Raw genomic sequence first — 14,634 nt, 5'->3', positions numbered from 1 at the left:
TCATAATTTTGACAGTTTATCTTTTATGTTGTTTTTTAAATTTAAATTCAACTAATTAACATATAATGTATTATTAGTTTCAGAGTTAGAGTTCCATGAAATTTTGACTGTTTAGAAAATGTTAACCGGTTCTTTTGTACAGTGTCCCTCAATTGACATTTTTCAGATGATTGCTAGTGATTAAATTCACATTAGGCATTTTGGGCAAGAATACCACAGAAACGATGTTGCGTCCTCTTTGGTGCTTCATATTGGAGGATGGGGGATGGCGCATAATATTTATATTTCCAGTTACTGATACTATTAACTTTGATCACTTGGTTAAGGTGATGTCTACCAGGTTTTTCCTCTGTAAAGTTACTATTTTTCCTTTAGTATGTCCTGTATTATATGACACTGAGTATATATGGCATATACCCAATGAGTATGTTTGGGGGAAATACTTAGAAACTGTTCAAATATCTTCTTTCTCATCACACTTTTACCTACTTAATTTTAGCATTCCACAATGATTCTCACCTGAAACAAGTACTATGGTGTTTGCCAAATGGTTATTTCCTATTTCCATCATACTTCATTTTTTGGTTGGCATTCTACTGTAAGGAAGAGCTTTCCCTTCTCCCCTTGTATTTATTTATTCAATTGTTGAATAGTTATTCAATTAATTTATTCAAATATTTATATCAATATGGTCTCATAGATTCTGATTTTATTCTATGATTTATAAATCATTACTATCATCATTTATTTTGTTACCACAACTATCCCCAACATATCCATTTGAACTATCTTTGAATGTCTTCTGTGTTGTCATTGCATGTCTCCATCTTTTATTTTTGAGGACTTTTTTGCTTTCCCAGCACAAGCTATAATCAGCCATTTCTCCAAGGAGCCCTGGTCCTTTTAATGGAGCACGGTATGTTGTAGCCAGGGTCTAGATGCCATTACTTTTTTTTTTTTTAAGATTTTTTTTCAGGGTCATGTGGTTGGCTCAGTGGTTGAGTGCCTTGTCTTCTGCTCAGGGCATGATTCTGGGTCCTGGGATCAACTCCCACATCAGGCTCCCTACAGGGAGCCTACTTCTCCCTCTGCCTGTGTCTCTGCCTCTCTCTGTATGTCTTCATGAATAAATAAATAAAATCTTTTAAAAAATAAATTTATTTGAGAGAGAGTGAGAGAGCACAGTGAGGGAGGAGCAGAGGAAGAGGGAGAAGAAGGAGAGTATGTATCTTTTTAACTGGTTGAAAAGCAAAAATATTTTTGAAATCACTGCTTTTAGTTTCAAGAAGCACTGCTTATTATTTCCTTAGCCTGATATATTATTCCCAAGGAAGATATCCTGCCCTTAATCGGAATTAAACACCCCTCCTTTCTGACGCATACATCATGGTACTACTTCCTCTATTTTGCACTTACTTTTTCCTGCCTTATGTTAAAGGTGGTAGTTCATGAGTGAAGAACAACTCGGGAACTGATCTCTTTCTCCATTGTTCTCTGTCTGTCCTGTTGAAAGAGGTTCCCATGTTAAAGTTGCAAGGCAGTGAAGGCCAAGTAGGGAAGAGAAACAGTCCACGTTGCTATCTATGTCCCAGAGAAGCACCATGCGTTCATGTATGCACACTGGGCAGGCCCCCAGAGGAAGTGAGTGATCCCAGGAAACCAAATGGTTCCTGTTGGCTCCAACAGGAGTTCTGCAGTTAGCATCTCATCCCTTTAGTGTCACCTGTCATGCTCTATCAAGACTTCCTGGTCCACTCTGCTGGTACAAGTCTGCCAATTTCTAAAACACTGAAATGTTCTGTGCTGAAGAACAGACTAGAGGAAGATGGCTTGCTTTCACTTACTAGCTGGGTATGCTTGAGCAATTTACTCACCTTCCTTGTGGCCCTGTTTTTTCATGTGCAAAATAAGAATCACAATCATAGACCTTTTCTGTGAGACTGTGGTTATGATTAAGTGAGTTAATATATCTAGTGTTTAGAACAAGGCCAGGTGCATTAAAAGTGCTAACTTCATGTGAATTGTCATTCTTAATACTCTAGAAAACAGAAGACCCTGATATGTATGTGAGGGAGCCTCACAGAATGTGGCATGGAAATCTATAAAAGTTCAGGGCAAAAAGGATTAGGTCAGGTTAGTTTTGTGTCTAATTAAGGACCAAATCCCAAGAGGGACAATTCATTATACCTTTTCAGTCACTGACCTCATTCTTGCCCCTCTTTGCCTTACAACAGGCACCCTTTTCCCCTGAAGCATAAGGAAGTGTGCTCTGTGTGGAAACGGTGGATATGGGAGGGTGAGGGGAGTGGCACAAGCACAGAGTAAGCATGAAACATCTTCCTCCCATGTCAGTTTACTCGAAGATGCATAAAGAAAAAAAGGTTATTATTGTTGTAAAGCAAATGCTTTATTATGGTGTAGGATAGCCATTTCCATACATTTTTACACTAAAGCCAAATCCATCTAAATAACATGTGCTTTTATGTCCACTTTAGTGGCTCATGTGGTAGAAATGTTTAAGAAGCATTGTCTTCCCTTGAAAAACCTTGGTAAATCCTTTCGTAGCAAAAGATTCTAATAAAGTAAATGAAAACAGCCATCTTTGTGTGGGGAATGGGGAACAAGGTTAAAAAATGGGAAGGAAAGCCCCAAAGAAAGAGATTAAGGGCTCCAGATACAGGCAGGCGATATGTGGAACAGTGAACTGGATACAAGATAAAGAACGTGAGCATCCCAGGACAGACCCACAGGGACAGACTGGCCTCCTCCTAAATGGCTCTTGCAGCAAAAGTGACCCAGCCACCAGTGGGCCTGCCTCATATTTTAACATCTGGAGCAGCAGGTGCCTCATTTCAAACATGAACAGAGTTAGTATTCCCTCTTTACCAGGTAGTTCACTGTTGAAAAGCCAAGAAAACCATTCCACTCCACCATATCAAGTTTAAAAGTTGCCTTTTAGTTAGTTGCCTTCAGTTAGTCACCAGATACCTGACAAATATAGATGAGTGCTGCAGAGCCAGCATGGATGTGGGGCTGCCAGTGAGCTGCATCTGCTGTTGGAATAGCGGGTTTAATATCACTAAGATTAAGATAGCATCTTCTTTCAGCTGTCTCCCATGGCAGAACCAGGAAGTAAGGCCAGCTCTACACTTCGAAAGAAGCAATAAAGATTGCTTCCTGTTACAGCAAAAAACTAGATTTGCCAGTAGAAAATCTCATTAGGGTAAATATTTTTTTACTCTTACCAATCCTCTGCCAAGTTGCTTGCTTTATTCTTACATCCACAAGATAGAATTCCTTTTAAAATAAAGTTAAAAGCCTGTCCCAAGAAGCTGTTAACACAGACAGACAGTTGTATAAATCAGACGCTCCAGACAGGATAATAGAATAAGAAGCTACATGTCAGGATTCCACATCTGTCTGGCCAATGAGGATGACATTCCAGAGTTGAAAAGATCAGAAATTCAAGGCTTGAGTCCCGGTATCTATGGTGCAGTGGCAGATGCTCCCTGGTATAAACATAACTTCCACTAACAAGGGATACAGAAATATTAGGCGCCATGTAGGATGGGTGGGGTTTAGTTATGTTTATTTTTTAGTATCTCAATGAACATTTGGAAAACTATTCCTTAGTGTTTTGATAACACATTTGCTTTTGACGTGCCTAAGGGCTGATTCCTCAGTTGATAGAGTTATTAACACTCTGTGTGCTTCAAATAGCGAAACCAAAATAATGAGCGTGAAATACATAAATATTGGAGGAGGACAAAAGGAAAGAGATATTTCTCTTTGTTTTTTCGAGTATGAGAATCAGTGGGTGAGGCTGGCTTTGGAGAAAGAGTGCAAACCTGGCTTTACCAAGTTTTTCATCTTTCTGAGCCTCAGTTTCTTCCACTATAACACAGAAATGTAGTAATACTACCTCACAGGGCTACAGTAGAACTCAAACCCCCAGGATGGAGCCCAGCGCATAGTAAGTCCTCAGCAGAGTGAGCCTTCTTCCTGTCCTTCTGTTCTCATTGTACCCGACCAGACCCAGTCTGAGCATGGTGGAAATTGTGGGTTGTCTGCTGAGTGGTCATCTCTGTCTTCTCAGACACCCAAGTTTTCCTGTGGGTAATGACCCTGCCCCCACACCACCAAGTGACACACAAGCCACTTCCTCTCCCCTTGCGGGTCCTCAGTTCCAGTGTGGGCTCTGGGTCATGGTAAGCCAGTTAGTCCCTTTTTTACCCTTGGCCAGGGTTGCTGGTTGATGTGACTAAAGCAGCCTAAGCGGAGTGAATCTCAGGAGTCAGAACGTTGAGGCCAAAGGATCCTGCATTGCATGGACAAGGAAGCACACGGCCATAGATACTGAGAGCTACCTTAATGCACAGAGGAAACCAGCATGGGAATAGCAGGGTTAGAAAAAAGTTGGTCCTCAGTGACTTGTTGGAACAGTCGATTCTGAAGATATATGACCTCTACACTTCCAGTGACAAGAGTCAATAAATCTCTTTTATAATCTAAGAACTTACCATTGAGTTTTTAATAACTTTATATAAAAAAAAACCCAAACCTGATATGCCAAAAGCTAGTTATGTCATTTCTCAGTAAGAGAAACTGCAACCTAAAGATCAAAAGGTTTACAAAATACAAAGATAATCATTCTCAAAGATACCATCTTTAGATCTTTTTTATATATTATGGTTAAATGGGGGGCGGTCTCTATAACACCTGTCTTATCTTTCTGGGTGTTACTGATTAGGTTTTATTGTCCTCCACCAGAATCACCTTCTACCATAATTATTCCTGATATATAGGAAAAGTTTCCCTTAGCTAACTTAAAATTAGAATGAGTCGGTTCTATCAAATCTACATGGCAAGTTAATTTCCTTATTTGTTTCTGCGTACATTTTGTAGATCGTTCATTCTGTTACATTCACTGGGAAGAAAACGGCCTATTCAAAGTCAGGGTTCGTAGACATGTCATCTATGGCAGTGATGACAAACAGCTATAACACTTCAAGAATTTTCTAGGTCAAAATTATCTTGGCCTTTGCTGTAAACTAAGGTTTGTGTCACCTTGAAAGTCATATGTTGAAACCTGATTGCTAGTGTGGTGGTATTAGGAGGTAGGGCCTGTGGTAGGTAATTAGGTCATGAGGTGCAGTCCTCATGAATGGGATTAGTGTCCTTATAAAAGAGATCCTAGCAATCTCCCTCACACCTGTGAGGACACAGCAAACAGATGTCTGTGTACAGACCAGACAGTGAAATAGCAGACACTGAATCTGTCAGAGCTTGATCCTGTCCTTCCCAGCCTCAGACTGTGAGCAATGAATGTTGTTTAAGCCACGTATGGTATTTTTGTTTTAACAACCCAAACAAAGACAGCCATGTTCTAGGATAAAACCTGTGGGACTTAGTTGATAAGAGCAAAACTTTAAAAGTTTATAGCAGAAAGAAAGAAAATCTTTCTTATAATTTTAATGTCTTCATTTTTATCAGAGAGAGATCCCACATCAGAAGACCCAAATCTATAAAAACTCCTTTTTTTTTTTTTAAGACTAATAACATGTGCTCACTTCGGCAGCACATATACTAAAGACTAATAACATTGTCAGAGGAAACCCCAGGATGCTACCTTACAAGACCAGTTTCCTGCAATCCACTGATGATATACCTTTTAGCTTCACAGATGAAGATTATAAGTTACATATCTAGGAAATTTGCACAGCCCTGGAATTTCAGCTCACTTATATTTATTTGTTTAAATCTGTGCTTTGCCTTGCTCCAGACAAAATTTAAGGCAACGAGATTACTCTTATTTTTAGTATTTTTAAGTGAATTAGAATTCATTTCACTGTTCACAAAAACTATAGAATTTGACATGTACAAGAGCAGCGATGGAGCCCCTGAGTGGCTCAGTTGGTAAGGCGTCCAACTCCTGATTGCAGCCGAGGTCATGATCTCAGGGTTGTGGGGTTGGGCCCTGGGTTGGGCTCCATGCTCAGTCAGTGCAGTCTGCTTGAGATTCTCTCTCCTTCTCTCTCTGCCTCCCCCACACATACTCTCTAAACTAAAATCTTTTTATTTATTTTTTTAAAGATTTTATTTATTTATTAATGAAAGACAGAGAGAGACAGACAGAGACACAGGCAGAGGGAGAAGCAGGCTCCATGCAGGGAGCCCGACATGGGACTCGATCCCAGGACTCCAGGAACATGCCCTGGGCCAAAGGCAGGTGCTAAACCGCTGAGCCACCCAGGGATCCCCACTAAAATCTTTTTTAAAAATTTAAAAAACCTTAGAAAGGAACAGTACTACACTGTACTCATTGTAGACGCTATCTCCTTTTCATTAGAAATCTCTTTCCTACTATTTAGTATTAACCAAATAGGTATTACAAACTGATAGTTTAGTAGAAAATAGTGGGGCCACATTTAGAGTACATTGAAGGAAGAGGTGTGATTTTTTTTTTTTTATGATCTGTATTCTGCATAATTATTTCTTGGAGAGTATCAGCAGGCAGGAGTGGACAGATTGGAGGATTACAGGGAAACAGTGAGGATGGAGCAGGATGGAAAGATAAGACAGCTATGTCATCGCCTTAGGCAAGTTGCTTGGCCAGTCTTCCGGAAGTGTAAAATGACCAACTGCGCTTTGGCGAGGGTTAAAGAGCACATGTCTGGCGGAGGAAGAAGTCCAAGTATAGAGTGTCACATAGCCTCCCCGCTCTCCCTGGGGGGGCTGATAAGAAATGAGCTGTGTCCCCAGGACAGCAGCATCTGTCCGTTAGGGAAGAGTCACGGCAACTTAAGGCTCTTACTTCAGAGAGCTGCTCTTATTTGCAAGTTCTGCAAATGGAATTTTTTGGTTCTGGAGTGTTTTTCAGTCTGAGATGAGGTGAAAGGTCGAGGGGAAGGTAGGGAAATGCCACCGAACTCAAATCCAATTACATTCTCTCTCAGCCTCCACCTCAACTCATTTATTTTTTCAAGGTGGGGGTTAGGCCAAAAGGGCCGAACCTTGTCCACGTAAGTGGTCCAATGACTCAGTCTGGAACTTAGGAATAACTACTGTTTTTATTTAGGACCTTTGGACTTCAGGTCAAAGACTAAAAGTGTCCCCATTCAAAAACTTACTCCCCGTTTCAGAGTAAGGTTCAGAAATCACATCTGGGCAATCTCAGAGGCTCAGTTCAAAGTGCCTTGGGTCCAGAAAATGCAGTGTGTAGCAAAGCAGAAAGGCTCCTCAGACCAGTGCCCTTAGGGACAGCGTAGCTGCAGGGTGAGGACAGTGCACCGTCCTTGGAGATACACAACTCCATTCTGGGGTCAGAGTTTTGAAAAAGCTTACTTTGAAGTTTACTCATTTGGCTCAGTCCCTGTATGGCTTCCTAGTCTCTTGAATCGAGTCTCTTCTGATCATTTTGGCCTATGTCCTCATCCAGAAATCTTATTCTTTGTAAACTATCTTGTGAAGATCACTTTTTCTCTGAGCTTCAACAGGTCAGGTGCAGACACAATCTGTTTTTTGCACCCCCCCCCCCTTTTTTTTCGAAGAATCATCAAATTTGAAGTCTTTCTTCAAGGAAGCAAAGAGATAGCTTACATTTCCCAAGTCATTCATATACATCATGAGCTGTGGTCATCATGTGTTCAATGCAAACGGATGGCTATAACCACACACAAGGCATTTCGTGTTCACACACACACCGTGGGATTAAGTAAACGCCCTGTTGTTTTTCTGTCCACAACCCACCTTCTCCCACAGCGCACAATATGCAACGCCTTCCAGAGCTTCAAAGCTAGAAGTGGCCTTAGAGACTCTCTGCTGAGAACTTGCCCACGTGACTCTGAGCCTCAGCTTCTTCACCAATGAAATGAGGGTTGAGATACTATCCACCAAAACTGTTTTTAGAAAGATTACCTAGGTGCCCAATTAATATGGGTCTGCTCACTTGTATTGAGGAAACGGAGATCCAGCAAGCTCGAGGGATGTTCCCAAGGTCGTGACAGTGATGGCACAAAAACCAGTGTCTCCCGAATCCTGGTGTGTGCTCTGTGAGGCAAAGGAAGGCGGGCGTTCCTCAACTCTCAGCAAAGCTTTCAGGCTAAACATGGTGTACTCACTTAGAGGTACAAATTTGCACTCTGGTGAGAGAGGATAGTTCTCTGTCCCAGACACTCAGCTGAGCACCGAGAGAGGATTCTCCACAGCCAGGATAAAGGATTGATAAAGCAAGGAGAAACCTCTAGGCCACAAAGAGGCTCCATTATAAACCCACCACTACAAACTTCTGAAGTTGCATAAGCAAATAAACAATGGAAGCTAAATAAACAGCTGGGTTGGAGTAAAAGTTGTGCCCAAGTGTAGACCTTTTATTATTATTATTAGTCTCTGTCATTCCTTGGATGAAACCAAGTGCCTACATTTTACCTGTGTCTCAGCCTCCACCGTGGTCCTCTCCTCTGAAAAAAGGAAGGATCCACTAGCATGAACCACGTGAAGGGCATTGCCAAGAGTCAGGCATTTCTGAACTCTAAAAATGGCAATTTCATTTGGTTAAAAATATTTGTGAATTAATCTACAAATGTTTGTGTTTTTAAAATGATACCTTTGCTTGATAGGGAATTTTTTCTTTTTTTTCCTTTTTGTATTATAAAAATGTAACATATTTATAGGAATTTACAGGAAACTTGGAAAACAAGAGAACAAAATTTCATACAGTCCCACCTTATTGTGTGATTATTATTTTGTGTATTTCACTCTCCACATTTTGTAAGCATATTTGAAATATCTATAATTGTTAATATTCAGATTTTTAATTATACCTTAAAACCATGAACTTGTAGCCTGTTTCCTCCTCTAGCATAAGAGGAAATTACACTGGAATATATCTGTAAGGTTTCTTTTGTTTTTATCATTCTGTGTCACTATGGCCAGATTAGGTCCATTTTATTTTATCAAAACACTGATTTCTGCATATTTTTATCTGTAGTTCTTATTGTTTACTGTTCATGCAGTATAACTATTTGCTTACAACTTTCAAAGCTCAAAGGAACATTTCCCATGAAAAACAGTTTAATGTCAGCAACTATCTTTTGTAAGAGGGCCAATTAAGAAAATAAACACGTTTATCAACAGATTTTTTTGCAGTCAAAATAAACAGTTTTATTAAGTCCTTTAACATAAAAATGCATATTTGAAAACAAAGATGGCCTCTGTCACTAAAGAAGAATGTCAACTTCTTTTCTTTTTTGTAACTTAGAATCTGAGCCTATTTGAAAAGAAACAGCTAGGACCACATCTGCTTGCTGCTTACTCAATTTGGGTTACAGTTTTAGATTCACAAATTGATATGCACACTTAATCTCATGTCAAGCTTTGAAAAATCCACAGGATCAATATTGTCCTCACTTTGCAAATGAGAGAATGGAATCCTTACAGGAACGCAATTGACTTGAAGCATTTATAGAAGGCCAGCTGTGTGCTAAGAATACGGGGAGAAAGAGCTTCTGGTGGCCTGTTGGTCACAGAATAATGATTATTTCAACCCAAAAAGGAGCACATAGGGAAAAGTTAATGAAGTTTTTTAATAGTTTGGAAAGTGTTTCTCAAACTTTGGGATTTTAGAGCTAAAGAAAATAACACAGAGGCCAAGGCTCACTGCAGTAGGCTAGGATCTTGACCTCTGCCTTTTCATCAAATTCCTCGGGGGATTTCACTTTATACCAAAGTGTGTGTCTACATGTGAGTGCACGTGCATGTACGCACGCATGCATAGTGACTGTTCGCATGTGCACTAAAGCAAATAATTAAAGGCTGAGTTACAGCATGAAGCTTTCGGGGGAGAGAGCAGAGGAAATGTAGGGAAGAAGTTTATACACCCTGAAATGGCCTCCTTGGGAATGGTACAAAGCAGTGGTTCTCAGAACACACCAGAAGTTCTTGGAGGACTGCTTCAAACACCGCTGGGCCCCACCAACCCCCAGAATTTGAAATTCAGTGGGTCTAGAGTTAGACCCTGGAATTTGCATTTCTGACAAGTTTGCAGGTGCTGCTGCTGCTGCTGCTGCTCCAGGGGCTACACTTCACAAGGATTGGCATAGACGCACGCAGTGGTTCTAAACCCTGGCTGCTCTCTAGAATTGCCTGGAATGAGTTTTTAAAGTATTGATGATGGGGCTTCACCTAGAGATTCTGGTGTAATAGAACTTCAGTGGAGGGCAGCCCCGGTGGCCTAGCGGTTTGGCGCTGCCTGCAGCCCGGGGTGTGATCCTGGAGTCCCAGGATCGAGTCCCACGTCCAGCTCCCTGCGTGGAGCCTGCTTCCCCCTCTGCCTGGGTCTCTGCCTCTCTCTCTCGCTGTGTGTCTACGAATAAATAAATAAAATCTTTTTAAAAATTTTTTTAAAAAGAACTTTAGTGGAGGTCAGATAGTGTCGTTTGTAAAGCTCGCAGGTGTTTCCATGTACAGTCCCAGTAGGGCAGCACTGGTGCTGAGGCTTCCCGGAAAACTAGGGGTCATATTCAGACCTGGGTTGCCAGATTTAATCATGTTTGCCTGCAGGTCTTTTCCCAAAGACAGGTGCATGCGAGGCACACAGTAATCTTCCTAACACCTTTTTCCCACCTGGAATCCACGATGCTTTTTTTTTTTTTTTTTTAAGATTTTATGTATTCATTCATGATAGTCACACAGAGAGAGAGAGAGAGGCAGAGACACAGGGAGAGGGACAAGCAGGCTCCATGCAGGGATTCCGACGTGGGATTCGATCCCGGGTCTCCAGGATCGCGCTAAACCGCTGCGCCACCCAGGGATCCCCCCACAATGCTTTTAAACGGTATTTCCATGAGACAGAAGTAAAACCCGCTAGACCCCATTGATTTTTTTTTCTTTCAACAATGCTGCCCTCTTGTGTCCTTTAATAGTAGAATCGTATAGAAGCCCACCGGAGCCATCAGTACGGCAATTTCCTGCTGCATAGCTAAACAGCTGGTGGGGGGGGGGGGGGGTCTTAGATTAAAACAAACACATTTAGCATTCATTAATTTTTAATCTGTGGCAACATGAGTCTCCAACTGCAGCCCCTCAGTGTTCCAACCATTTTCCCCTTCATTCAGTGCGACAGCCTCGTCCAGGGGTAAGAACTACTAGAGTTTTTTTCTTCATTCAGCCAAACCCTTCTCAGCAGAGCCAGAAGCACAACCAATCAGGGAGCAAGAGATTATCACCAACTAAAGTATTTGGGGCCTCGGAGAGTCTAGCAGCGGACCGTCCGTACTCAGAACCGTTCGTTCTCACCTTGTCCTTCTCACACCGACCTCTTCTTCACTTGACTTCTTCACTTGATGAGAATAGAACTCATCAAGTGGGAGCTCCCGTGTCTTCCCACGAGGAGTTCAGCAAACCTTCCGGAGTCCTGCCATGTGGATGCGGCCTCCTCTGCGCCCGTCCTCCATCTCCCTTCATCAGGTCTCCGTCCCCCTCCTGCCCCAGCCCCAGCCAGGATCATCAGCAACTCCCTCTTTTCAAATCACTCTCAGGGGCATACAGGCTTAATTTTACATCTCCCAGCTTTAAAGTAAAGTAAGACTCTCCTTTGACCCAGGTACCTGCTCAGCTACTGCATCATTTCTCTGCTCCATTCACTTCCAAACTTGGAAAGAGTCTGCTGAGGTTGCATCTAAAGCCTGTCCTCCCCTGCCCCCCACCCCCCCCCCCCCGCGCCCCTTTCTTCCATCTGCTCCCGCCTGGCTGTGTTCCCATCGCAGCACTGACGCTGGGATGGCTCTCATGGACTGCAGGACCTCCCGGATGTGCACCGGAGCCAGCGGACACGGTTTTGTACCCTCTGAGTGATCACAGTGTTCCACTCTGTGGGCACGGCTCCTTCTTGAGGAACTCTCTGCTCTTGATTCTGAAACATCCCATGCCCTGGATTCCTTCCTGCTCCTCTGCTGCTGAAGAACCAGAACCCTGCAATGGCCTCTGACTCCTGCGCTGCCTTATAGAACCTTTTCTGTCCCCTCCGCAGGCTCCCCTTACATGGTCTCATCCGCTGCTGTGGATCTTAATACAGCTAATAGACCGATCAGTACCCTCTTCGCAGAAGCATTGGCTCTGGTTTTGTATCATATCTTGGGTTCAATTTATTCTGTTCACCTCATCAGCTTTTACCAACATGTTTGATTCACCACAATAATCCCCACCACCTAGCGCTGCCGACACTTAATAAACAGTGCTGATGGAATGAGCCCCTGAGCTCTGAATGAGATAGGGTATGAAAGGGAGGGGGCTGGTGCAACCATGGAGGATGGGTCCAAGCAGAGCGAATGGGAGCAAATGCTTTGGGGAAGAGGATTATTGGTTTTTATTTATTTATTTGTTTATCAGAGAGCAAGAGCACAAGCAGGGGGAGCGGCAGACAGAGGGAGAAGGAGAAGCAGGCTCCCCACTGAGCAGGGAGCTAGATGTGGGGCTTGATTTTTCAGGACCCTGGGATCACAACCTGAGCTGAAGGGAGACACTTAACTGACTGAGCCACCCAAGTTTCCTGGGAAGAGGTGTAAATAATGGCTTTCGACTTCCAGAAATGTCCGCCATAGGCACTCGTTTCTAGTTGTGGAATAGAGAAAATGTTTCATAGAACTTTATAGAACTTTTTTGTATCTCATTTGCTTTATAAAGGGAAAGGAGCTTGTAGCTTTAGTTGCTGGGTAATAACCTGATATTTGGGAGTTTTTCTTCAAGAAAGAAAAATATTTTCTTATAAGCCAAATTCTACCTCTGTTGAGTAGACAATGGTGAATAAAGGCATTCCCATCTTCCAAACAAAGATACCAGAGGGCAATTTAACAGCCAAACAAGCAAGGAAGCCAAGTCCCTAACCCTGGCTGTCTTGCTCCACATCATGTCCCCTACCAATGTAGATAGTGCTTGCCAGTGAGAAGTAAAATAAGAATACATCCACCTCGACTCAACTTTGAGAAAAGGATTTGATTTTTCTGAAGGACATGTACCCTACAGGCATTAGTAGGACACAGAGAAGTCTGAGCCCTGCAACTCCTTGAAAATATCAAATGACCTGGCATGCTGGGTGTTTGAGCCACTTTGTGGAAGAAACCCAGCCATGCCTTTGACTTTTCATGCCATTGAACTTGAGACTCTCCATGCTCTCTGGTTTTGTATCACATCTAGCTGGTGCCAAGAGGATTAGCTCAACTCCAGCTCCCTGTAGAAAGGATTCATTCTCCTGTTTAGGAAATGTGATGTCAAGCTGAAAGAAGCTGATGAGCAAACTCCGTGGGGCCATAAAGCAGGCCTTGGTGAACTGCATTACATGGATGTCTCAGAATAAAATTTAGTTTGAAATGGTCAAGGACAGGGTGTGCCATTGTGGGCTGGGAGCCGCTGTGGCTCAGCTGTTTGTACAGCATTTAATATGTTTATCTTTCTGCTAAACATATTGTTGTTGAGTCATCTCTATTGCACAGACACCCTGTGTGAGGCCCGGCTCTGCAAATCCAACACACAAAGACAGGCCTTCTATCTTCAATGACCTTACAGTCTACAAAGTCAAAATAAATGCTTCCTCTTACTTCTCACTTTGATGAGTAAGGTACCCAGATTTTGAGAAAGGTTAATCATACGTTCTTTTATCAGGGCAGCAACCATGAAGTAATAAAAGTAAAGGAAGAACTTAAATGACCATTATGTCTTTAAGATAATTTAGTAGTATTGCTGCAAACTGAAAATGGAAAGCTGGTTTACCCAAAAGTACCAGCAGCCTCCAAACCATCAATATTTCATGTTACACCATCATGTTACCACTGTCAAAGTAATTACATTAATAAAACAAATAATGGCATTAAACTTCAAAGTTTGGACAGGAAAAAAAAAGACAAAGATTACATATGTCTGAAAAGTAGAGAGACTAATGAAATGCTGTTTGGCCTTCCTTAGAAATTGTTCGAGCCATGACACATGTGATAAACCAAGGAATGGCCATGTATTGGGGGACCTCACGGTGGAGCGCCATGGAGATCATGGTAATTTCATTTCTATTTTTAAATGGCCATTAAATACTTAACTATTTTTCAGGCGCTAAATGTAAATTACAAGACCTTTTGTAAATTTTCCTAACAATCACCATGACATTAGACTGCTATGATCATTCTGTCATTCCAGAGATGGATAGGGGGCTGGATCTCATCAGCTCAGAATGCAACAGGGAAGGTGTTGGTCTCTAGCAGGAATCATAGTCTAGCATGTTCTTCAGGGGCAAGAGGATACAGTGGACTTCCCAGCTAAGGAGATACGTGAACAAAACAACCTGGCTTCCTTTTTTAAAAACTGTATTAAAGGACTCTACTGCTAACATGCTAATGACTCATCATTTTTATATGTTAGTTTGAGTTTTATTTCTTTAGGAACCTAAATTATGGGTATTGCCATGGACTATTATGATTCACACTTTGACTAATTTGCCCTGGACTTCACTCAATCCAGACCCTCCCAAAGAATAATAAGGATTTCCCACATTTGATATTGTTCTTAGTGAATTGATGGTCATAACTTTGTTTATTATTTGGCATCTTGGTTTGTATTGATTTTCCTAAAACGAAGTTTTCTCATGCATAC

At 42.0% G+C, this 14,634-nt stretch overlaps 1 protein-coding gene across 3 annotated transcripts in view; it reads left to right on the top strand.

Moving 5' to 3' along the window:
* Positions 1-14,634, top strand: part of KCNAB1 (potassium voltage-gated channel subfamily A regulatory beta subunit 1) — a 359,776-nt gene that overhangs the window by 327,146 nt on the left and 17,996 nt on the right. For all 3 annotated transcript variants that reach the window (XM_077864604.1, XM_077864605.1, XM_077864606.1), the window contains one exon: positions 13,957-14,042. In XM_077864604.1, coding sequence (XP_077720730.1) covers positions 13,957-14,042 — 86 coding nt within the window. The remainder of the gene's footprint in view (positions 1-13,956; positions 14,043-14,634) is intronic.

Source organism: Canis aureus, chromosome 22 (assembly GCF_053574225.1).
Source record: "Canis aureus isolate CA01 chromosome 22, VMU_Caureus_v.1.0, whole genome shotgun sequence".
Classification (NCBI taxonomy): Eukaryota; Metazoa; Chordata; class Mammalia; order Carnivora; family Canidae; genus Canis; species Canis aureus.
Note: the sequence above shows the minus strand (reverse complement) of the source record. Positions and strands in the feature narration are given on the sequence as shown.